The sequence below is a fragment of the Melopsittacus undulatus genome, chromosome Z (genome assembly GCF_012275295.1).
Source record: "Melopsittacus undulatus isolate bMelUnd1 chromosome Z, bMelUnd1.mat.Z, whole genome shotgun sequence".
Taxonomy (NCBI): domain Eukaryota; kingdom Metazoa; phylum Chordata; class Aves; order Psittaciformes; family Psittaculidae; genus Melopsittacus; species Melopsittacus undulatus.
The window spans coordinates 15,295,409-15,319,853 of NC_047557.1; the positions used below are offsets into that span (position 1 = coordinate 15,295,409).

General features: G+C 39.5%; 1 protein-coding gene across 1 annotated transcript in view; it reads right to left on the reverse strand.

Annotated features, from left to right (window-relative positions):
• The window catches only part of OXCT1 (3-oxoacid CoA-transferase 1), an 82,100-nt gene extending 58,956 nt beyond the window's left edge, over positions 1-23,144 (reverse strand). Inside the window, exons 1-6 of the mRNA XM_034073064.1 lie at positions 22,958-23,144; positions 20,386-20,494; positions 18,901-18,991; positions 7,782-7,917; positions 4,320-4,469; positions 2,519-2,625 (exon numbers count right to left, since the gene is read on the reverse strand). Coding sequence (XP_033928955.1) covers positions 2,519-2,625; positions 4,320-4,469; positions 7,782-7,917; positions 18,901-18,991; positions 20,386-20,494; positions 22,958-23,041 — 677 coding nt within the window. The 5' untranslated portion in view covers positions 23,042-23,144. The remainder of the gene's footprint in view (positions 1-2,518; positions 2,626-4,319; positions 4,470-7,781; positions 7,918-18,900; positions 18,992-20,385; positions 20,495-22,957) is intronic.
• Positions 23,145-24,445: the final 1,301 nt, after the last annotated feature.

Genomic DNA, 24,445 nt, shown 5'->3' on the forward strand with positions numbered 1-24,445 from the left:
GCCTAATGCCACAGCCGCAATGAACTTTGGGATGCTACTGCCATCTCGTGGCTCCGAGGGAGGTAGCGAATTGAAATGGCCAACTCCTGAGGCTACCTTTCAATTTTAACATGATTCTAGAGGAATCTGCAGAGACCTACAGAATCAAAGCTAAACCCAAAGACACATATCTTGGGAAAATCCTGTTTTACTGGCCATATGCAGCAGCTGTTAAGTCTCCAATGGAGGCTACAGAAGGGACAATACCTTTTGTCCATGGGTCTCCTTAGTGTGTAAACACAAAGGGATATAAGCCATTAAGAGTAAAGAGTGAACAATTAAAAAAACAACCCAAATTTCTATTCTTCTAGCTATCAGTAAATTGTCATCCTAAACTATGTAGAGTCAAAAATTAAAAGAAAAACAGAATTACAAAATCTGAATTAAAGGAGCAGGGAAATGGATATAGATGGGGGAAAGCAGACATGAGTACTTTTCTGAGCCAAAGAATTTACAAGATAGTAGTAACTAGTCTGCCAGTAAAAGAAATTGATATGAAATTATTTTTACATGGGGAAAAAGTTACGATAAAACATTTTAATGTCAAATTATGAAGAGATAATGAGCTTGATTCTGCCAATTTATACAAGTTTATGCAATTTAGAATTTTCTGATGTTAGTAAAGTTGTTTTAGAAGCAGCAATCTTTTACGAAATCAAATATCTAATTCCTAAAAAACACATCATGTCAAGAGAAACATTCTAGAAAGAGTCCCACACTGCTGTGAAAGTGGTGGCAGATTTGAGTAAACAAAGCCTATGTCTATCTAGGCACACCTCAGCAAACAAAAACAGAAGTTATGCAATTAAAAAAGTATGCAAGAGTCCCATTGACAGTGAATATATGGATTCTATGTGGCATAATGTGAAAAACACATTTTACTTTCCATCCTGCAGAACACAGAAATATTACTGTTACATTATTACCTACAATAATCTACTCTGTTGTCTCCCGCAAGATCTGAAATGAGCCTGTATTCTCTGTTCTAGGCCATCTGGCAATGTGTCTCATCCAAAACCAGAATGGGTCACTGCTTATTATGAGCAAATTCTTTTAAGTTAGCAGTACTCAGCATAGAGTAAGACACTGGATGATGATGTTCCCATCTTTGATTAGTTACATTTGAAAGAAGGAATCAAGATTTTCAGGTGTTTACTCCAGCCAGAGGTAGTATCTGGTATCAACTGACCAAAAGAACATAAAAGAAGGGCCGGGAGGGGAGGGGAGAGGGGGGCCAGGGAGGGAACAGACAGAGCCAGTTTGGTTTCTGTGAAGAAGACAAGAATTTTTCAGAAATAACTATCAGTAGACAGGGTAAAAGCACAGACAGCAGAGGCTCAAGATCAAAGACAAGCCTAAGGAGACTTTCCTGTATTCCATGTCCCAGACTCTAAGGAAAGAAGTTTAGCTCCATCAAATTCACATGCATGCACAAAAGAAAGTTCAGTTTTCAATCAGAAACCAGTGGGCAAGACAGGATGTCAAGAGTTTTAGATTAGAGAGATTTAGATTAGACATTAGGAAGTTCTTCACTGTGAGGGTGGTGAGGTGCTGGCACAGGTTGCCCAGAAAAATTGTGGCTGCCCCATCCCTGGCAGTGTTGAAGGCCAGGCTGGATGAGGCTTTGAGCAACTTGATCTAATAGAAGGTGTCCCTGCCCATAACAGGGGACTTAAAACTAGATGATCATTAGCATTCCTTGCAACCCAAACCATTCTGTGATTCTATAATTCAGCATCTCGTAGTAAACTGCAACTGATTACCACAACATTTGCCTTTTCATCTGATAGCCATAAACAAACAAATAAACACCAGGCATTAAACATAAGTAAACCTCTCCTGCTTCAGTTCAGGACAAACCAGAGCACAAATGCAGCAACTCAATAAATCCACAAGTTAAATATCTATTAGCAGTAACATCAAATAAATTACATTCTCACTAGCACAACACTCAAACTTTTCACTGCAAAAGATGTTTAAATTCATATAATGCCTCTCCCTGTATTACTGAGATCAATTTGACTTTAAATACAGTTTTCGGGGGCAGGATCAAGTTTTCCCATCACTGACTGGCCAGGACACTGACTCCGGTCCCTTCTCTTCTGATGTACATAAACTTGTGATTCTTGAGTCAGCCTTCAGATGCACAAGAAGAACGACCCAAACTAACATGAAAATTGAAATTAAAAGAATGTCACTACATTTGTCCAAAGACATCATAACAACTTTGGTCTGCTAAGTCACATTTTTAACTACCAATGCCTTATTTGACAGCTACATTTGAATTCTCAAAAGTCATTATAAAAAGCAATTATATTTTGGTTTTTCAAGCAGTATAATTTGACAACAGGAAAGGCAATATAAAAGAAAGTTAAATCAGTGGAATATTATTTTGCCATTGCACAAGAGACAGGACTCTCCTTCTCTTTCATTATCTAAACTGTTAAAGAATCTTTTCCCACTGGCAAACAAGTCATACCTGAAAATTATGTTTCCTGCACGATCAGCTTTCCATGCCTTCACGAGAGCAAAGTCTCCTGTAATTGACTTCTCCAGAATAAAGTGACGGCCATCAAACTCTCGCACCTGCAGAGAAAAGTACACTATTGAGATGTAGGATTGCTCAAACAGATCTCCCATGTAATATTTGTTTATGGGATTAATTTTATGAACTATTATATTTAGACCTCTTCTGGTACTACACAAAGCTTTATCTGAAAAACTGCAGCTCAGCTGTATAATAACAGAGAAATGCAAAGGTTATAAACCCCAGTTTCATGATAGTATCTCTCCTTAGTGAAACTGTGAGAAACATATCCACATTCCTGCTGTTCCATCTGCTGGAATTAGACACGCTTTTTCCTTCATAGCTACCAGCTAACCAAAAACTGAAGTGCTAAAACAGAAGTACTGAGTAAGTTTGTAATCACTGCCCATCATCAGACACCCCAAATGTAAAATGAAATGGACAAAGTGAGACATATTACTCAATTCACAACATGTGATGGGTGGAATTTCATTCGTTTTTTTTCTGCATTTATGATCAATATTTGTAATTATATAGTGCCTGAAGTGAGAATATGTAACTGATGAACAGCTAATATTTTAAAACTATATAGAAACATGAAATAGCATTTCTCTTAACAATGCAGAAAGTCAGAGAATACACAAATACTTGAGACCTGGTTAAAATTCCTGAGAAGGGGAGGAAATATGTTAAAAGTCAAGAGTCAGGTTTTCGGTCCTGTAAGAGGAGATCTGAGCTTTTAAAAATGACAGCTGCATCCAAAATGGATTTGATCAAATCATGCTAGTCACATTATTGGCCTCCCAAATGCCTGAGGAGGGTAAGAGAGATGTTTCCACAACTGTTAAAAGTAGAAAAAAAAAGTTATCAAAATTATAAGCTATTTTATAAACAAAACGTTCCTTCTAATTGTAAAACATCATAATGACATATTCAGTAAGACAATTGGGGGGGGGGGGGGGTAAAACCCCAACCCTAAGTTATTAATTAAATACTGAAAATAACCACATATAAAATATAAAAAAATACAAGGGGGGAAATTACCTTTACCCAGACATGTTCTTGAGGTAGAATTTAATGCAGTTTGCATCCTATTTGGAATTTACAGCATTAGCTGCATCCACTTCTTGAAGTAGAGTTATGGTACCCAGAACCTATTTTCTTTATGACTCCCTTGTTTCCCACTTGGAAGCCACACTTTTTTCTCTCTTTGCAATTTCTATGTTCCAACTAAACTGCACCTCTGAAAAGCATTTTCTGAAAGGCTTTGTCAGCTGAACTCTTCCCCATCTAACAGGAAAACTTACCATCTCTGCTACTGCTAAAGCTTCATGTATAGTGGCAGGGCTGCTTACTCCATTCCACAGTATTTAAGGAGCACCTGCCCCACTAGCAGGATGCTGTTCTTAATCCATGCGGTGCACTGTGCTGACCTGTGTATGGTTTTGTTTGAATACACAGGGAATCTGGTCAGAAAGCTCTCAAGTGAAGAGTAACTCAGCAAGGCAGGCATTCACCTGGACCCGTTTTTGGTACTAAGTCACCGTGAAGCTGTAAAAAAATACCTAACACATCACAGAGGACAGAAGCAGTGGAAGCAAAACTAATGTGTCTGGTACAACAAAAAACCTCTTAACGCAATATATACCAAGGTTAAACTTGGACAGGAGGTGCTTAAACTACTATTTATCTTGGAAATATGTAAGAAATTCAGTTTTTTAAAAAGGCTTCCTAGTAACAATTGATGTCTTACCTCTCTTGGCTGGCTGGCAATAGCAATGGTGCCATCTGTGTTGTATTTGATAGGTGCACCCCCTTCCTGCACCAGTGTCCCATAACCAGTACTGGTGTAAAATGCTGGGATTCCTGCTCCTCCTGCTCTAATACGTTCAGCAAGTGTACCCTATGGGAAAACATACTTAAGAATTAGTCACTTCAGAACAACAAATCAAACCTTGCTGAATGGGTAACTAACTTATTTTTACATCCTGTCATTTGGAGGTTTTCCTTCTGAACTCAGTAGACCATTGCATCTATTTTTCCTCCCATTTTAGCTCTCCTTTGTGGGACTGGTACTGGGTATGGCAAGAAATGCTTCACACATGGCCATAAACTGCTCAAAAGTACACAACTTGCTGTCAGCTCTCAAGCCCTAGCACTTTGTTGTGGCTCCTCTCCTTCAGCTTGTTTTCCAATTCATTACTGTAAGAACAGAGGTTTGGGTTTTTTTTTTTCTCTTTCCCAGCTAAATAAGCTAGAATGTTTTTGTTTTGTACAGCCTAAACTAAAAAAAAATATGTTTCTACATACTACATAAATATATTTTATTCTCCAACATCTTAAGAAAAACTTCATACCTCACTCCAAGATAAATAAGCCACACACAGCAGACCAAGAGAATCCAGTGATCTAGATTGTTCATGCTGAGAATACCAAGAAGCTGAGAGGACATAATTTCTGCTGTATTTGGCCACCAAATCTACACTCTGTTCTATGTCCAACTATACTGTGAATATTAACAGTCCAAATTTCTCATCAGTCTTAATTACAGACTTATGGCCAAAGACATGTCTGCCTGCTTTTCATTAGTATCTTTTCTTTTGTTTTTTTTTTTTGGTCAGTCTTCTTTTTTTTCTTTTTCTTTTCCATTTTTTTTTTTTAAATATATATAAGTACATGTATTTCTGGATTCCAAGCAAGACAAGACTGTCATGGTCAATTATCTATCCTGGCAGCTTTCAAAATACAGGTTGCATTTTCACCAGTTATCTTGTAAGAAACACAATGTGTTTCCAAGCAGCCTTCACATTTCAAGATCTCACCAGGACCTCTCCCTTACAATGTAACAAGGACACAGCAGTCCCCCATTTTGACTAAGTCATACCAACTTGAAGCATATTTTCCAAAAGCCTATTTTATCTTGAAACAAATATTTCAAATCCCACATATCCTAGCAGGTCATTAATTCACCCATTTACCATTGCACACTGTAGACCCATTATTTTCATTCTGGATCTACACAACTTGTCTGTGCAGTCCACAAAACCAATTATATGCCTAAGGAGTTCAAGATCTTCTAGACGAAAGCATTCAACATTAAGTAGGAAAAAAAACCCAACAAATTGTAAGATTTGTGACCTTTGAAACACGGGAAGTGACAAGTGCCTAGTTATTTCCTGGCTGACTGGGTATAAAATGAGCTTTTCTATCCATCTCTGGGCTTCTAAGAGATACTCCCAAGAGATGGACTCTTCTCTGAAAAAAAACACAGGACTGTTGCTTTACCCAGACACTTTAAAAAAATAGCTGTTTAAAGCAGAAAGGTTATGTGTCACCTTTGGAATTGCCATACGCTAACACAGTTGTCCTGGGTTCAGCAGTAGCAGTCATTTTTTCTCCTTCTTGGTAGCTGGTGCAGTGCTATGTTTTGACTTTTGGGCTGGGAACAGTTGCTGATAGCAAGTATGTTTTCAGTTACTGCTCAAATGTTTGGTTTGTCCAAGGACTTTCTAAGCCTCATGCTCTGCCAGGGAGGAGGGGAGGCCGGGAGGAAGGAGAGACAGGACACCTGAGCCAGGCTAGCCAAAGAGGTATTCCATACCATAGCACATCATGCCCAGGATGTAACCGAGAGTTACCCAGAAGGGCTAGTACTCTGGGGGTTGGAGGAGGTTGCGGTCGGTGCTCAGTTGGGCAGGGTGGGGTGAGTTATGGGTCAGTGGCTGGTGAGGTGTTGTATTCTCTTCACTTGTTATTTCCTTTATCATTATGATTAGTAGTAGCAGTAGTGATTTGTGTTATTCCTTAGTTATTAAACTGTTCTTATCTCAACCTGTGGGAGCTACATTCTTTGGATTCTCCTCCCCAACTCTCTGGGAGTTGGGGGAGCAAGGTGGGGAGGGAAGTGAGTGAACAAGCTGTGCGACTTAAACCACGACAACAGAGTACGCTTTAAATTTTAAACTGATTTTACAAAGCTCCATCTCAATAGAATGTGACTGATATTATTTTAGCATCTCATTGCATTTGGGCTATTTAGGTAGCTTGGCAGTGCTAAAATAATTAAAACTATGTTACTAAAAAGTAAAGTTATAAATACTGGCTGATAACTCTACATAGAGATTTACTTAAGATTTAATGACCAAGCCCAAAAGAGTTATCTCACAATGAACTGAAATCCAAGTTGATGTCTACCCACTAGATGGCAGACACTGTACACACAACATCCCCTAAAGCACACAAGAGCTGACACTACTACAGGAATTCACGAGCTGCTGATTTTGCCCTTAAATAGGCCATAGTAGCCCACAGTCTAGGAAGAACTACCAAATATCAAACACTGTACAATAAAATGTTTATATGTGTGTGTGTATACATACATATATATATACATATGCACACACTCAAAGTTAATATAATGTAACTAGCCATAAAAGGAATTCACTTAATACGACCAGTCAGTTTTTAACAGGCTATCTGTTTCTTAACAGACTAGCTGCAGTGCACCTCCCATGAGCCGAAGAGGGCGTACTGGGCTTGTGTGGCAAAGTTCTGGTAGCAGGGGGCTACAGTGATGGCTTCTATGAGAAGCTCCTAGAAGCTTTCCCTGTGTCCAATGAAGGCAAAGCCAGCCAGCTGCAAAATACATCCACTGCTATCCAGTGCCAAGCCCACCAGAAGCAGTGCTGGGCCTCTGGGATAACATATGTAAGAAGAGTGGGGTGGGGGTGGAAACTGTGCAACACCAGCTGCAGTCAGAAGGCAGAGAACTGAGAATGTATGTGAGAAACAGCTCTGCAGTCACCAAGGTCAGTAAAGGAGGGGAGAAGCTGCTCCAGGCACCTCTGCAGACCATGACAAAGACCATGGTGAAGCAGGTTGTCCTTCTATTAAACTCATTTCCCCAAGTCAAGTCTGTTTTGTCCATGACAGTAACAAGTGAGTGATCTCTCCCTGTCCTTATCTCAACCCACCTTTCATTATATTTCCTTTTCCTTGCCCAGCTGAGGAGGGAGAGTGATAGAGCAGCTATGGTGGGCACCTAGCATCAGCCAGGGTCAACCTACCACAGGCAGCAACTGCTGTCTGTCTTCACCATACATCTCTGCACAGAGGTGAAACATTTAGACTGCAAAATCATTTTGTAAGAACACGTCAGCACTATTCTACTCAGTATTTCAGAAGAAATCACTAATCTCCTAGAGACAATTCTTACCTGAGGTGTAAGCTCAACTTCAAGCTCACCAGATAAATACTGGCGTTCAAATTCAGCATTCTCTCCGACATATGATGACACCATGCGTTTTATCTGCTTCGTCTGAAGCAGAAGACCAAGTCCAAAATTGTCAACGCTGTGTGGAAAAAGCCAGAAAATACTCAGCATTTATAACAGATTTGGGATATTCAAAGCACTTGATAAGCTTTAATGACTTAAAAAGACAGAACAAAGGTATCTCCTTCCACTTTAGACATAAGGAATTCGAGATAAAAATCGAATTCCATCGTTCAGAAGGAGAAACATCAAAGATACAATTAAAATTTTGGAGTCCACTGCTCAGACCTCACCTCTTCCAAGGCACTGAATAGATCCAAAACTTCCTTTTAAAGTTATTTCACATAAAACAGCTACAAATACCAGCTTAACAAGTGGTGTTATTTTACTTACCTGCTCCTTTACAAAGCCTTACTAATTAATAAAAAGTCACACATGGCATAATCTGATTTTGAGTGAACAAAGAGCTCTTTCTGTTTAAACTCTTATTCCTGAGGAAAAAGGCAAGTGATCGACTAGCAGCTCAATGAGAAAGGCACATTCACATTTATAGTGCTAGTTTGTATATAAGGCAAAAGAATATTTGTAGTTAAATTTTCTTATTACAGTAAGTAATTCAATTTGAAATTGCCTACTTCAGCAAAAAATATTAACACTGAGGTCCAGATTTTCTTGTCTGTATCATAAAATCAGCTTAAACTGAATGCCAAAGATAACACATTACACTTTTCTTGTCCCAGTGCTTCTAGATTCTGATATTGTGAAGACATTACTCTCTATCAGTCTTTAGAAATTTTGTGATGTTTGTCACCCTTTATTGTGTAGTGATAGGACAAAAACATATTCCAAGAGTTCCTGTGACCAAGGGTAAAAGAACGCATCTCAGTTCGAAAAAACAGTAAATTAAAATATAAAAATTGAGATTATCAGATTATATTGCAAAGGCATGTTTCTTTAACATTCCCAACACATTATGCAGGATGTTGGCAGGCTGGCATGTGTGTGCAAAACTCCACTACATTTCTGTTGGTCATGCAACACAAGTAAAGAACAGAAAGAAGTCATGGTCCAGAAGCACCCCCGAAAAAGTGATGTATGACCACTAGATGTCTCAACTCAGTACGACTTCATTATCTGCACAATGGCTTGAGATTTCAGCATTAAAAATATTGAAAAATATCAAAGGAATACTTTGAGAAACCAAACCTAGTATCCAGCATGCTATAACAAGGATGAACATGTACTAACAATATATGCATCCTGTTGAAAACACCACCCCCAAAGATGAGCTCCAAAAAGGCTGTATGTATTTTTGCAATTCTATTCCTTGTTTTAATGAAATATATCCCTTTGCTATACAGATCTCACCCTTTTGGTATTCCTACATCACCACATCTTCAATCCTGGCTTCCTTCTCTATGTAATCAGAAATTAGCTCTTTTTCCACTAACGACAAGATGGAGAAAGCAGTGTGTCAGATCATTTTCCCTCTACTATCCCTCCTTATACCTTACCCAAATTATCAGTCAATATATCCCCTGTGTGTTGTGTAAACTATGGTGATGGAGAAAAAAAAGAATGTAAAGGAGACATGTGTAAGTACTGCAATACAAATCTATTCTCCCCATACAAATGAGAAAAAACTCAAAAAAAAAACCCTAAAAAAATCCTCCAAAAGAAAAAAAAAAACAAAACAACAAAAAAAACCACCACACCTATGTTACTCAAGGCAGGAGTTGGGGGGAGGGATGGATGGACAATTTACAAATCAAGATACATTGTTGAGTACAACAGCACCCCTATCTTATTGCTTGCCAGCATCAATGTCCCATATCACATGCTGCAGTGCTGCAGAAGAAGGAACTGGGGCTGAGCAGAGCAATATCAGCATCACCTTGTACCACAACACTCACAATAGATGCACGGAAAGACTTGCAATCCAAAAGAATTCTCAGCTGCATTCCGAACAAGGACTATTTTAAGGTCAGGACTATTTTAAGAAGATATCCCACTTCTATGCATTCTCGGTTGTTTTGGAAACTGCAATGCAAGGACATGGAATAAGTTCTCTGACCTGAGTCTCTGAATTTATTCTATATTCTTTAATCATAAAGAATGTGAGTTACTATGAAAGCTTGCTCCACTCTCTGAGTCTGACCTGTTAAATAAATAAATAAATAAACAAACAAAAAATCTGACTCTGATGCAATATTTAAAATGTCGCAGTGCCAAAGCCTTGAGACTAAAATGTGTGTTGCCTGGAAACAACCTATATTCCTACCTCCCCACAGGAAAAGATTCCAGCAGTTTCAAACTAGAAAATGTGAGAATAGAGAAGAAAGAGGAGTCTGCGAGCAAAGAAAGAGATTAAAACAAATAAAAAATAAAATAAAATACAAATGCCAAAACTCCCACTCATAGCAGAACAACTTCTCTTACAAGAAAACCACCAAACCCTGAGCTGTCATTCTAAAAGGCAGCAGACCAGCCAATACCTGACAGCAGTTTAATGGGTTTGTGTTACTAAAGTACTGTGTAGCAAAAATACAGAAGTTAAACAAAACCATGCAGTGCTTTATAGTGCGGTAACAAATAGGGGCAGCTTGAACTGGTTACAAACCAGTCTGCCACTTCTGTGTATCATTCAGGTGGTTAACATTGCTCTTACCACTGCAAAATTTGCAAGCTACTGAACAGAAAGAGCCAGACAAGAGACTTTTGTATACAGAGGACAAAATTCTAAGTGCGTGCTCACGTGAGAAAGGGATAGCAACAAAGCTTCTGAAGATTTGCAAAGATTAAAGAAATTTCTGCCTCATTTTACTAAGATCTATAATCCATCCTCCTACACTCTCAGAAGCAGCTATTGCAACCTACTGTCCTCAGTAGGATTTTGCTTATCATCCTGCAGGATCTCACATGGACACACTTGATTTTTTCATCTGCTACAGGCAGGTATTTTTCTCTCAAGCAAAACTTAGTACTGTTATGATGTCCCATGTAGAAATGAAATAGAAAGTTGCACAGAAGTTAGGCTCTGTCACACTCATCCTAAATTGTTCCTCACATCTTAAGTAATTTCTTTCTCCTCACCACAAAGGCTGTCTGCTTATTAAACAAAACAAAAAAAAAAATGCAGTGAGGAGCAGTCACTGAGCACACAGGTCATACAACATTATTTCCCCAGCACAATGAGTAGAAGAAATTTACCTTCAGAAAGTCATGCACCAAGAGTCTCTGATTGCCTGATAACAAAAAACTACTTTGATTCCCAGGCACATTTCATCTTCGGAGCAGCATCACAAAATCCAATTGCCGTTACTCATATGCTTATTTTAGATGCAAATTTCTTAAAAGAAATACAGTACTATCCATCTTTTTAAGGATGTAGTCTTCATTCAGTTTTCCAGCTAAAATAACCTTTTTGCTATCCATGCTCATCCTTCCCAAAACTCACTCTGAGCACTTCAGCCTGTTTCACACTTCCTATATTTTTTTCTTATATTTAAATGTCCTACGAAACACACATTTCACATAGGAGTGAAAATGCTGTTTATACAGTATTATTCTCCCTACCTTTTGCTCTTCACCTGACATGACTATCCCAGAATACAAATAAAAATTTCCAATTTAAGAAAATTCCTTTCAATCTAGCATTTTTTTTATGGCAATTATTAACTACTTGCTCTCTCCATATTTTGCTGCTTTCATGGTTCTTTTGGTTTAGGCACAAAAATTTCTCTGAACTTTTCAACTTGAATTATGATTATACCGAAAATATTACGATAGAAAGGGCATTGCCTGCAAGACAGATATTTTAGGGGTAGCCATGAAAAGAAAACCAGATCCTTTAATGAGTGCGTTGATTGCATGCATCCCATATGTCTATTTTAAAAGCTGGATTGAGTGCTTTAAAAATTCAAACAAAGGTGAGTGCAATAAAAATGTGTTGCCCAAGAGAGGAAGGAAAAAGGCATGGTGTAAGTAGATACAGTTGTGTGATGTCGGAAGAGGGAAAGTACACATTAGTGCCAAGACAGAGAATGCATTCTTCAGCTCTTAAAAATGTTCCGATTTCTAGAAGTTTTCCCTTTCTGTATTAATACAAAATTTGAATCAAGAGTATACATGAAACATATAGAAAAAGAGATTTAAGCTGGCACTCACAGGTAGCCTAATTTTCCCATTCTATTGATGTGGAGAAGAAACATTAAGGAGGTTTGGTTGTTTAGCAATACATTCCTTCCGATTGTTTTGTTCCTTTCAGACCAACGAAACCTCCCTGTCAAAAACTAATGTCTGCCTTCTCTAATAAAAAATTTGGCAGAGATGACTTCCAGAAAAAAAGACTTGAATGTCATGCTACTGTGACAAGAGACACAAGATGGCTTACAGATAGGGGTGGGGGTGAGTAAAAGGAGATAATTATGCTCTCCTCATTCTCTCTGCATTTGTAAAGACATGTATATGTGTCTAAGAAAAATGGGAGTGGTAAGGACAGACTGGCTGCCCTTACTGGGAACACTGGAAACCCGTGGTGAGCAGCATCAATTAGCATGATGGCTTCATTCCACATCTCTTAAAAAACAGTCATCCTCTATATTAATTGCTCAAAGAATCTCCAGGAGCTGTAGTGGATATTTCTGGGAGACCCCACCAAGACCAGAAGTTACTGGTTAGGAAAGATTAAAATAAATATATGTGTTTTGGAGAACTAAAATACATTGCTCAAAGAGAAGATAACACGATGACCTACCTGACCTTGCTCTTCTCATAATTTGGTGATTGGAGGGATGGGAGGATAACTACATCACCCCTGAAGACTATAGGTATAGAAGATGACACTAGTCAGCTTCTGGAGAACCATGAGCAGTCTCTGCAGGCATTAAGCAGGTCCCAGTGCTGCAGAACTGTGTGTGAAGTTTGATAACAGATAGACCTGTTCCAGAGCTAGTCATATTCCTGACAAGAAACTAGGATGGGAGAGGAAAACAACTCCCTCTACCATTCTTCAATTAAAAGAGTCATCTTGTCTGCTTTACTATCACATGAATCTTTACCAACATGAAAAAAGGTATGAAGATACCATCCAAGTTCTTACTGATGCACATTCATAGGTCCACAAAATATAATTATGAAGTATAATCCTGGAAGCACCACAAAGTGATTCTTTCTAGACTTTGTGCAGAAAATGATGACTACTAGATGGTGACTGCTAGAAGCCACTGCACAGAAGTGCAGGCATACAAGGAGTAAAATAAACATGGACAATCACCCATATACGAGTTCTTCATTACTTATCTTTCCCAGTCTTCTAGTTGCCTCTTAACAGTGAGACTATGTCCCACAATAATCCCCCCATGTTATGCTGGAAGATTACTAAGGAGCCAGCTCAGATGATACTCTTCCAGAAAGTGGAGGAAAGAAAGAGAGCAAGATGAGGAATGGCAGTCAACTAACCTGAAAACAGATTCAGTTCATAGGAAGGTCAACTAGACAAAGGCATAATGTTTATTTGTCCCATTGATTCTTGAGAAATTGTCTATAGCCACCTTTCTTCTTTCCTGCTTCCGAGGACATTTTTCCACCTGTCCTAATGGGAAATTCTTAATGGAAAGCAGAAAGGGGAGATAGAATCTCTCTGAGGGAAAGTGACCAAGAAAAGATAAGGAAGAGAGAAGTAGGGGTGCTGCCATATGCTAAGGCAGCCTTGATCAGGAGAAGTAAGAACTAGGACAGAAAAAAGGGCAGTGGGTCAGCTCCCAGAAATCGTCTCACCCCCTTTTCAGCCCATGACAAAGGACAAAAGAAACAGTGCACTGAATCTCTCTCAGCTCAGCAGCCTGGGACTTCTGCCACTCCTGAGGGGAGAAAGAATAATGAAAATAAGGGAGCCCAAGGCTGTGGGTATCATGAAGCCCTGAGTGCAAGTTGGAGTGACTAAGCCATAACCTTCCTCTACTCCTTCTCTGCAGTGTTTGCCCTGAAAAATACTCCACTGCTAAAGCCTTCTTAAGTGAATTCTGTCCTCCCTGCTCCAGTAACTTTACCTCAGCTCCAGCCTCTCCGCAAAATGGCAGTATTCTTCCCCCACCATCCTCCTCCAAAAACAATGGTCCACTACTGTGGGAATGATGGAGGCATATAAGCCAAGTCCATCAAAAGATTGCAAAGGCAGGTAATTTTTGAAGAGAACAACTGCTGTATAATACATGGTTAAGTCAGCAGCAAAGTCTCTTCTTTCTACATAAATTTCTGCTATGAAATCGTAAACTGTGTTTTAAGTTCAACAAATAAAACAACTTTATTCAAAACTTCAAAAATTTACCATATTTTTCCTTCTCAGTGAAGCTATATTGTACAGACTTAATCTGATAAGTATTTTCATTTCATCATGAATGCATCATACTTCAAAAGTTTCCTGGCTGAAAGCTTAGTTAAACCTTTATTGTCACTTTTCTGAAACCAGCTTGAAACAGTTCCTCAACAAAGCTGAGTTCTATACCTATTATGTTTTCATTTGTAATCACAACAAGAAAGTCACAGGCACAGCTGATTTCTCAATCATGTTCCATGTAGTGCAAAGTTTAGTACAATTCATGCTGCTAAAATGCTAACTAACCTCTATACTAAAATCAGCAACATGACCTGGTCAGATTTTCAGGGATTTGCAGTTCACACAGTGTCACCAATTTAACATCTGTAATAAAGCAACTGGTTAGATATATTACAAAGAATGAAGATGATAAAAAGAGAAATAAATTGCTTAAAGGAATCAACATTTAAAATATTGTAAATATCTTGTTTCATTCTTTTGGCAACTTGCCATGTGTAGTATTTTACTTCACTTCTCACTTTCCACCAAGAGAGACAAAAGGTACTGGTGACCTTGCATTTCACTTCTGAAAGTATATTTGAGATGTTTAAGGAATTTCTTTATGCATATACAAAAATGACTCACACATGGTAAGATACTCTGAGCATCACCTTGATCACATCTTTATGGACATACAGGCTTTTTTCCGAGGCCTTCAGAGACTTTTTCAGTAATATTTCACTTCTCTGAATCAACAGATTGTTGAATTCATGCCATTAAACCACTTGCCGCCTTACTTCATGTGAAAAAACTTCTAAACTCTCTGTGAATTCAGAATGCAACTCCCACCTGACTATAAATTTTACATATAATTTTAATATATATAAAGTAATATAAATACATATGTATATATATGTAAGTATATATAACAGTTATATAGATATATATATAAAAGTATTAATAAGGATGCAAGAACAAATATGGCGTCTGTGGGAAAGGTGGCTGACATTTTGGTTTTAGCAGAAATATACAATTCAAAGTAATGATTGAAAAATGAGATAACCTTAAACTTTAATACAACTAGCAGTTAAATATTTTGAATTTAAGGCAGGTTTGATAAATGCTAAGGACAGAAAAACACCCTTTCTGTTTCAAAATATGGGGTGCAGCAAGTCTACTATTGCATCTTATGCCATATAGTGCCTTATCTAGAGATGTGGCAATTGCAAATAGCCCATTAGGAAAACAAGGGTATTGAGTTCAACAGAACTAAATAACAGTGTACTCAGGAATCATGATCAACAGTTAAAATGTTTATTTCAAAGCCATTTTCTCCTTTTTTTTCGTATAACACTTTAAAATAATGTTGAAAACAGCTTGGAGACTAAAGGTTCAAAAAACTGATAATGCCTTTTAATAAGACAGCCTGCACCTGTGATAATCTGACAGCATGCTGTCAATCTCATTCTAGATGAGCATCTACGTGATTAGTAATTTAAGACATTAACTGTGAGTTCTCTATTTTTACTGTAAGTGAAGATCTACTGCTCAACACTATTGCATTCAAGAAGAATGTGCATTTAAGTCCCCAAAGCAGATAAAGCCAGAGGGAAGTAGCTTGTTTGACATTTGACAACATTTGATAACAGTAAGACCACATGTGCAGCTACTCAAGTAACGGACTTCATTTTTACCGAGTACAAATTCAACCTATTTATGTGGTAGAGACAGAATGGAAGTATTGATCTCAGAATGTGATTACAGCCAAAATTAGTTATCAATTTCATTAAGCAAAATTGATAATAATAATTTGGTGCCAATTTATTAAAATATCACTTTAAATGTCTGGCTATGTTGACAGGTTAAAAAAAATAGGGTTTTTTTTTTCTAAATTTAGAGGGCTTATAATAATATAGCATCAAAGAAGTATTTAAAATATGAACAACCTAGGCAAAAGAAGTTATAAAGGAAGGTGTGACAGGTGGTATTTTAGAAGCACACACACCCACCATGGTATCTTTCCCTATCTCTGGTTCACAAGCTCCAGTTTCCCCTGAAGCAAGTTGTGTAAATACCAGAGATAGCGGATATTTGTACTGCTTCCCTTTCAAACACTTTGCCTTGTTTGGCTTTGCAAAGTGTAACTATGGTGCTGTTTCACTAGCTAGCACAAAGCATATGTACTAACATAATCCACAGCAACAGACAGTAAGTTTAGCAATATATTCTAACTTAGGGTGCCTAAGAACACTCCACACTACTGTACAACTTGTCCTTGGCAAGCCTTTCAAAGGCTGGAACAAGGACTTTACCTGCCAGCAATTATGTGACTTGAACAAGGATTTGTGGGAGAAATCTCATTCCTATTACACTGCAGCACAGAACAGCAGGGTGTGAACTTGAGAACATTCTTCTTCTTTAAAGCTGTCTCCAGCCACTGCCAAGCATTTTTAGGCTTTGCTGAACCTTCTTTCCAGCTAAAAGAGAGTTGATAAGAGTGCTTCAGGACTTCCTAATTACTGCTTTTTACCCAGGTATAAGTGAAGCACTGTCCCCACTGATGCTATTTTAGGTATGAACAGATAGCTCTGTAACACATTTTGTGGTTCACGCGTATTGAAAAACATGTGACTTAATCCACGCAGCTGCACTGTTCTCCAGAATTCGTCTGTCTGCATACTTGGCTCCTTCCCTGCTCCGATTGCAAGCTGCCTGCTAACCCTGCTGCAGGATGAGAAAACCCAATCACAACCAATTTCCTTCTGCTTGCTGGAAAAGCTGGAGAAATTAGCTGCAGTGAGGAAGACGAAACACAGCAAGGCATCAAGTGCAGCACAACAGCACCAAAACAAAACACACTGAATCCTGAGGCATGTTTGAAAGTAACAAATTACTCATCCCACAAAGCACCTGACAACTCACCTTTTGAATACTGTTGCTGCAGGATACATAATTGCTGTGCTACTTCAACTTAAAATTTGAATTTAATGTTGTAATACTTTTTAATATCACTGTACTTTTGGACATGGTATTGGAAGATGCTTAAATGATATATACTGCTGTGATAAGGATCATGACCCTACTAATGATGACATTGGTGTTTTAACCTGGGTCCCAAACCATGATGAACTATAGCAGAAGTTCCATATAACAGTAATACAACTAGAACAAGCAACAGATAAGACTATACTTTATTATGAGTTAAATTTCAAAATAAATTATACCATTCACCATGAGAGCAAAAGAAGGACTTTTACAAACTAGACTTCATGAAAATCTAAATGCCCTTGGGCACTTTCAAATCAATACACTGTTGTATGAGAAACTTGTCAAACTCCCACGAATGACCATGGAAAACTAGTTTCAAGTAAAAATAAATTAAATTTTGTTTTTCTGCCAGCAACCAAGCATTTTACAGTAAGCATTCCAGCCTCAAACTCCAAAGAATTTTCAGGAAAGACAGCATTATTTCAATCAAAATTGATTCTAAGCTGCAACACCACCAATGATGTGCAGAAATGCAATGCAAAATGTCTTCTCCATTCTATTCCAGTGTTTCTCTTTTCACTTTTCCTCACACTCTAACCCTTCTCTCCAACGCAGAAGCATCTGTGTAGTCTGTCTATCTACATATATCTGTGTCATTCAGAGGTAAGAGTATGAGGGGAGTGAATGATCTCTACATGATTGATCTTTCCATTCAAATTATTTCTGTCTCTTTCTCTCTTCTTTTTATCATCCAGCAGAAATAGCTCCCCATTGTCATGGTTTAAGCCCAGCCACTGGTGTGTTATCACTGTTGTTCTGAGGCTAAAGCCAAAACACAGCACTGCACCAGCTACTAGGAAGGATTAAAATAACTGTTACAGCTGAAATCAGGACACCCACAAGAGTCTAAGGAGCTTGAGTTTGGCAGTGTATGTGCCAAATACCAACACAAATCATATCTATTGCCCAATGAATATGTAAGAGCAAGCATGAAGGACAAAAAAAAACAGATAAACATATTATAAACTTCAGCCTCAGAAGCCTGAAATACATATATAAGCTAAATCTGTGGGTTTTAAATGGTATTGTGGTTTTAACTTATGTTAAAATGTTGAAACAAACCAGACTGAGATGCAAATCTATAGAGAAAGTGTATGTGAGATGTAATGACACAGCTGAAAATTGCACAAGGCATTATTAGATAAATCCTACCTAATTCACTTCTTCGGCAAGGCTGGAGGAATTGAAGGAGCAAGATTTGACATCTATTTTCATTTTGTACGAAGAACAAGGTTCTTAATACCCAAACAACCTTTCTAGCTCACATAAACTTGTCTCTCTTTCATTCTAAAGTAGGTACACAAGAAAACAGTTTCCCAGTGATATTTTTTTCCCCCTTCAGTAAGTAAGTAAAAGCTGAGCTCCTACAGAACAGATGGGAGGCTACCTACATGAGAAAATGGCTCATAATTACAAGCATTATAAATTCCATGGAAACAATACAAAATTATCATTATTATTTCACCACAAATACAGAATTCAAAAGTAAAAAGTTCACAGAAAATGTAATAATGCAGTATACATAACTAAGTACTGAACTTTCTGGACTCATTCCAAAACTAACATTTTCAAACAAAGCATATAGTTAATGAAAAATTCTTATGAGAAAAGGTAAGACTTTTTCATACATATCAGCTTTTTCACATGAGCATAATATTTAGTCTGTACTTATCAAACCACAAAGATATGAATACCTACCCTGCATTATTACTGACTGCTGTTATTCCCTTTACCCCAGTCTTCAATAAACCCCCAATGAGGTTTTCAGGAATCCCACACAATCCAAAACCTATGTAAAATAAAAGAAAATTGAATATGTAACAAGTGTTTGAAAGAACACAGATTAATCAGAAGTCTAAGAATTTGCACTGCTTTATTGAAAACCTTTTTTGAGCAGAACAAGCTCCTTCTAGTTGACTTCAATAAAACAACACTTCTGAAAAGAGCTGCACCCTAGTACTGGAATCTTCCAGTCTCTAGATGGTTTCCAGTTTGGAGGAAAGCCATTTAACCATCTCCGCTCACACACAAGTGGCCTTTGGAGAAGGGTCCAGGACCTTGATTTGTGTCCTATCCATGATACTCATTATTCCTTGTTCCCTTTCTACCAAATTAATCTTCACTGGTTTGCTGTACATAAAGTCAAACAGGAGGAGCAAGGAGCTATTCCATACAGCCTAGCCTATAATTAGGTATTAAAAATCTGGGAAACTTAATGCTCTCAGGAAGATGTGTAACTGGAGGTACAGTAACCCAGATCTCTACCCAGTCTAAGATGCCTCACACTCCTACCTATTATGCAAGAGCCCAGTATGCCTGAAATGAAACACTGCGCCACATATGAGGTGCTGAAGTCTTAGGCCAGGCCCTAACACTACAACTACTACCATTTTCCTCCCAGCTACTAGCCCCAGACCTTCTTTTGCTCCAAAACCAACAACAAATACAATAATTCTTCCTAGAAGGAATTTTATCTCATAATACATCTCCAGTGAGGTTTCTCGTGTTTCACATTATATTAAGTACTTCTTCAATATTGAAAATCACTTATAACTTGCTACATAGAGAGATAACTTTTCTCTCAGTAGATCAAAAAGCATGAAATTGTGGAATCATATAGAATATTCAAAAGCTCAAGTCACAGTGAAAGTCAGTATGACATAACTACTTCATTCCTGTGGAAATGCTATACATAACCATTTAGTGTAATGTTGATAAGTATTATCTTCACTTCCTACAGCCACAAACAGTTTAGGTGATTTGTTCAAGGTCACAGAGCTCAAGTCACTTGGCAGATATAGAATACAGAAAATGCTAGCACAAGAAAAAAAAAATTAAAATAATTTTATTTCCTCACCATCTGAAGTAACAATGCTAACTTGAAAAATCCTAAATTGATTTTTTGCATTCAAACTGGCATGAATGAAGTCTAATCACTTCACTAATGGGGAAAAAAAAATAATGATTTTTCTAAGACTTTTTCTCTCCCTTAAGGCACAAAGCAGGATTTTCTCACTGAAAGTGTGTCCCCCTTTTAGCACAATTAGCAAATCACTTGTTTAAAATACCCACAGAAGCATATGTATTCTCAAATTAGTTAATATTAAAACAAACATTGTAGACCAGTAAAAAGTATCTCATTAACAGAATATAATTGCATCCAGAAATAATTTAAATATTTACCACCAACAAGTATAGTTGCCCCATTAGGTATATCTTTTACAGCTTCAACAGGATCAGTATAAAATTTGGTGTTGCGATGACAGCTAGTGGAAAAACAGTATCCAAAACTCTGGAACAATATTAAAATAAACAATTGCATTAATAAAAAGCATTACATAGTAGGTTTATAATGATGACCATCTCTCTGGGTAGGTAAGTGGGAAAACATTGAATAAATATTGCTATTATAAACAGTAAACACTGGGGGGGGAGGGGAAGAGAAGGGTTCAGGTCTCCAAAACAAGGACTCTATTGTCTCTTCCCTGCACCCATATCTTACGATGTCCACATGCATAATGAAGGCTTTAGGCTTAATATGAATCAATTTGACAATATCCAAACCGATTTTATATTTCTGAATTCCATTCTAAACTGCTGACAAATTGTGCCTACTGTGAATGGATCAACAAATGCAACTCCTCAGCACAAGTCAGAGCAACACAAGGGCTGCTTTAAACAATATGTTGTTACTTGCAGCTTCAAAGATATCCAGACACCAGGCATAACAAGAAATAGCTGAAGCAGAGCCAACACCACTACAAAATTTGAGTGGAGGCCAAGGACCAATATGAAGTACCTTACTGTGCTGGCAGCAAAGTAAGAAAAGATCCCTTTCAACAAGGTAAACCTTTCTCCAGTTTCCTAACACAGTCTTATAGGTCTTTAACAATTTAAGTTGAAGGATCAGGAGACTTAAACAAACTGACAAAATAGGGAGGGCAAAAGGGAAACCAATACAGATCTCACTCCCAAAACTAGACTTCACAACACAAGGCCATTGCAGAGTTACCATCATGACTAATCTATGATATTCTTAGGTCACAGAAACCTATTTTTTGTTGTTGTTTATTTTTCTTTAAAATGGGAAAGAGGGAGAAGAATGAGTAAATATATAATGAAGCTAACCTATGCACTCTTTAAAGACAGTAGCCTAATTCTTCCCTAAAGAGTTGCCTGAAGATCCAGTTACAATCAGACCAATAATGTTTGGCTCAGTTTCAAGATGACACAAACTGCCTTCTTTTATAAAATTAAGGCTGCAAGAGTTTATATTGGATATTAACAAAATCTTTCTGAATGGAGGCTCATCTACTTCCCAGTGGAAATACTGATGTTTCTTTGTTCTGGTGGGCTCAAAAATAAAAAGAAAAATCAGTACATGGGTCATACAGAACAGTGCCAGGTGAGAAAAACACCCTTCTCCATGCTCAACTATACCATGTTTCTCTTCGAAATGGTTTTTTCAGAAGGACAGTAAGACTGCAAAGCATGTCTCTTCCAGTTACATTCAGCAGACAAGGGACAAAACAAATATTATGGCTGGCAGCCTCAAGAAACTTGGTACAAACACGACTGCAAGTAGACATGAGGACTAGGGCTTGAGGTGTCCAGACCACTGCCATATCACTGTACCCACACGTCAGAAAAGATTTTCAAAAGACCATGTGCTACCTTTTCCTTAATCTTCCCAACTGCCTGCCACAGAGGGGAACAACAGAGCAGCATGTGTTACATATGCGTGTGCTCCCAGGACGGATGTCTCTAATGAGGGTACATGCCCTTCTACACTAAACAGGTTCTTCCCAGTCCCTTTCCCACCCACTCTGCTCTTTGAAGGCAATGAGATCTTAAGGAACCAAGGTGCCTGGGATCACCCATGCTGCCCTGCAAACGGAGGCAGCAAGCTAAGACCTCAGGACCTGGCTGCAATTCTGACATCTCAGATTCAAAACAGAAGTAACATGGAGACAGACAAGCTTCTAGAACGATCCTCAAAAATCTAAATAAACTTTATAGAAGAGCAAAATACAACTTATCAAAACAAAGACTGAAAGAGCTATGATTATTTGCCCATAAAGACATCAGGAAGAGTAAACATGGGTATGAGAAGAACAGATGAGCTGCTTCAATTAAAATAAGAAAAGCCACAGAAACAATTTTGGCTGAAGAAACTAAAAATTAACTTGGCTACGACTGCATGTGGGCTGGAAACCATTATATCAGTGAGGTCAGGAAGAGGAAATTGAGCAAAGGAGCAAGTTGCGTGGCTGAGCTCCACCCTGTATGAATGGCAGTGAATGAAGGGCTGCAGGGAGCTGTGTTCCTGACCGGGGCTCTTCCTCCCGACACCTTACCCTACCTCAAGGAAACACCAACGTGGCGAGAGGACAAGACTGGAATATGCAGCAACACACTGCAGTGGTGCAGCGATTTCAAATGCGGGGTAAGGAACCAAATTAAACCTTAAGCCAAACCTCCAGGCTGCCCCTCAAGGTCACCGCATCCTAACGCGCTGTGGGGGCCGGGCTTGCCCTGGAGCCGCGCTCTACCCTTTTCCTCGCCGCCCAGCCCCCGCGGGCCAAAACCGGCACCAAACCCGTTGTTCTTATAGACAAACCCAGGCTCATGGGTCGGTTTTGTCTATGAACGGCTTCCCCTCAGGCTGTAGGCGCCCGACCGGGCAGGGGTCCGCTGAGGGGGAGCAAAGAGCCTAGTGCCTGCCCATGGTCTGTGTCCGAGGGCTCGTCTTTACCTCAACCGCGGTGCCCCGCGCCCGGGCGGCGGGAAGAAGGATGCGGCGACTGAGCGGCGGCAGGAGGAATTTGTACGCCGCCATCTTCGCGCTGCTGGGCTCTCGGCGAAGGGGAGCGGGGGGGCAGGCAGAGGGGCAGGGCCGAGGTGGTGGCTGCTGCTGTCCAACGCCTGGAGAGGGAGCGGCGGCGGGCGGGATGGCGCAGCCTGAGGGCGGAGGAAAAGAGGGAGGCTGAGGGGCTCGGCCCTGACGTCGGCTGCGACCGAGGCGGGGCCGGTGGAGAAACGGGTGGGCCGCCTCGGAGATGAGGCGGCAGCCGCCGAGGCTCAGCCTGCCGCCTCTCCCCCTGCGGCGGTGCCCCCCGCCAAGCCAAGCCGGGACGCGAGAGCTGCGCAGCCCACGGATACCAACAGTTTTGCTCCATAAGCCCTTCAGAGATACGGAAAAGGCATGTGGGGAAACCCGTCAGTGCTACAGACCCTTCAGTTTTAAAGGATGGGGATCTCCCCTTCCATCACTTCCACAGACAACTCCTATGTGCCATTGCACATATCTCCCTGTGAAGTCAAGGTGGCTTAAATTTCTGCCTACCATTTTCACAGGATCATTAGGGTTGGAAGGGCCCTCTGGAAATCATCTAGTCCACCCCCCTGCCAACGCAGGGCCACCTTGAGCAAGTTGCACAGGATCATGTCCAAGCAGGTTTTGAATGGCTCCAGAGAGGGATGCTCCACAACCCCCTCTGGTTCCAGTGCTCTGCCACCCTCAGTGTAAAACTCGTCCTCATGTTGAGGTGAAGCTTCTTGTGTTTTAGTTTATGGCCATTGGTCCTTGTCCTGCTGCCAGATGATTATTTATGTTGATGTTTATTTATCATGATATCACCTCTCAGCCTCCTCTAAACAGTCTCAGCTCCAACAAGCTCTCCTCATAGGAGAGGTGCTCCAGACCCCTGGTCATCCTTGAGCTGCTTCACAGGACTCTTTCCACTACCTTCTTGTCTTTCTTGTATTGAGAAGCCCAGAACTGGACACAGTGTTCCAGATGTGGGCTCACCAGGGTCAAGTAGAAGGGGAGGATCACCTCCATTGACCTCCTAGCCACATTCCTCCTGATGCATCGCAGGATACTATTTGCCCTCCTGGCCGAAAGGGCACACTGTTGGCTCATAGTCCTTTAAGGACTAACATCACAAGAAACAATGGAAGGACAGAGGCTTTGAATGGTTAAGTTTCCACCGTACAGCCCTTGGGAGTGAGCCAGGCTCCAGTAAGCACGTGGTTTCCACAGGGCACTTGGATGCTATGTTTGGGTGGGAAAATGTTACTAGAATAGATGTATACTCGTTTAGGCAGCCATGTGATGTGAACTGCTGGTATTTCTGCTCCTGCTAGAAGGAAAATTCAAAGCATGCCTCTGCCATTATTTACACTGTCTAAAAATACTCTAAATGATTAGTGCATGCCATAATGATGTCTGATGGAAGAG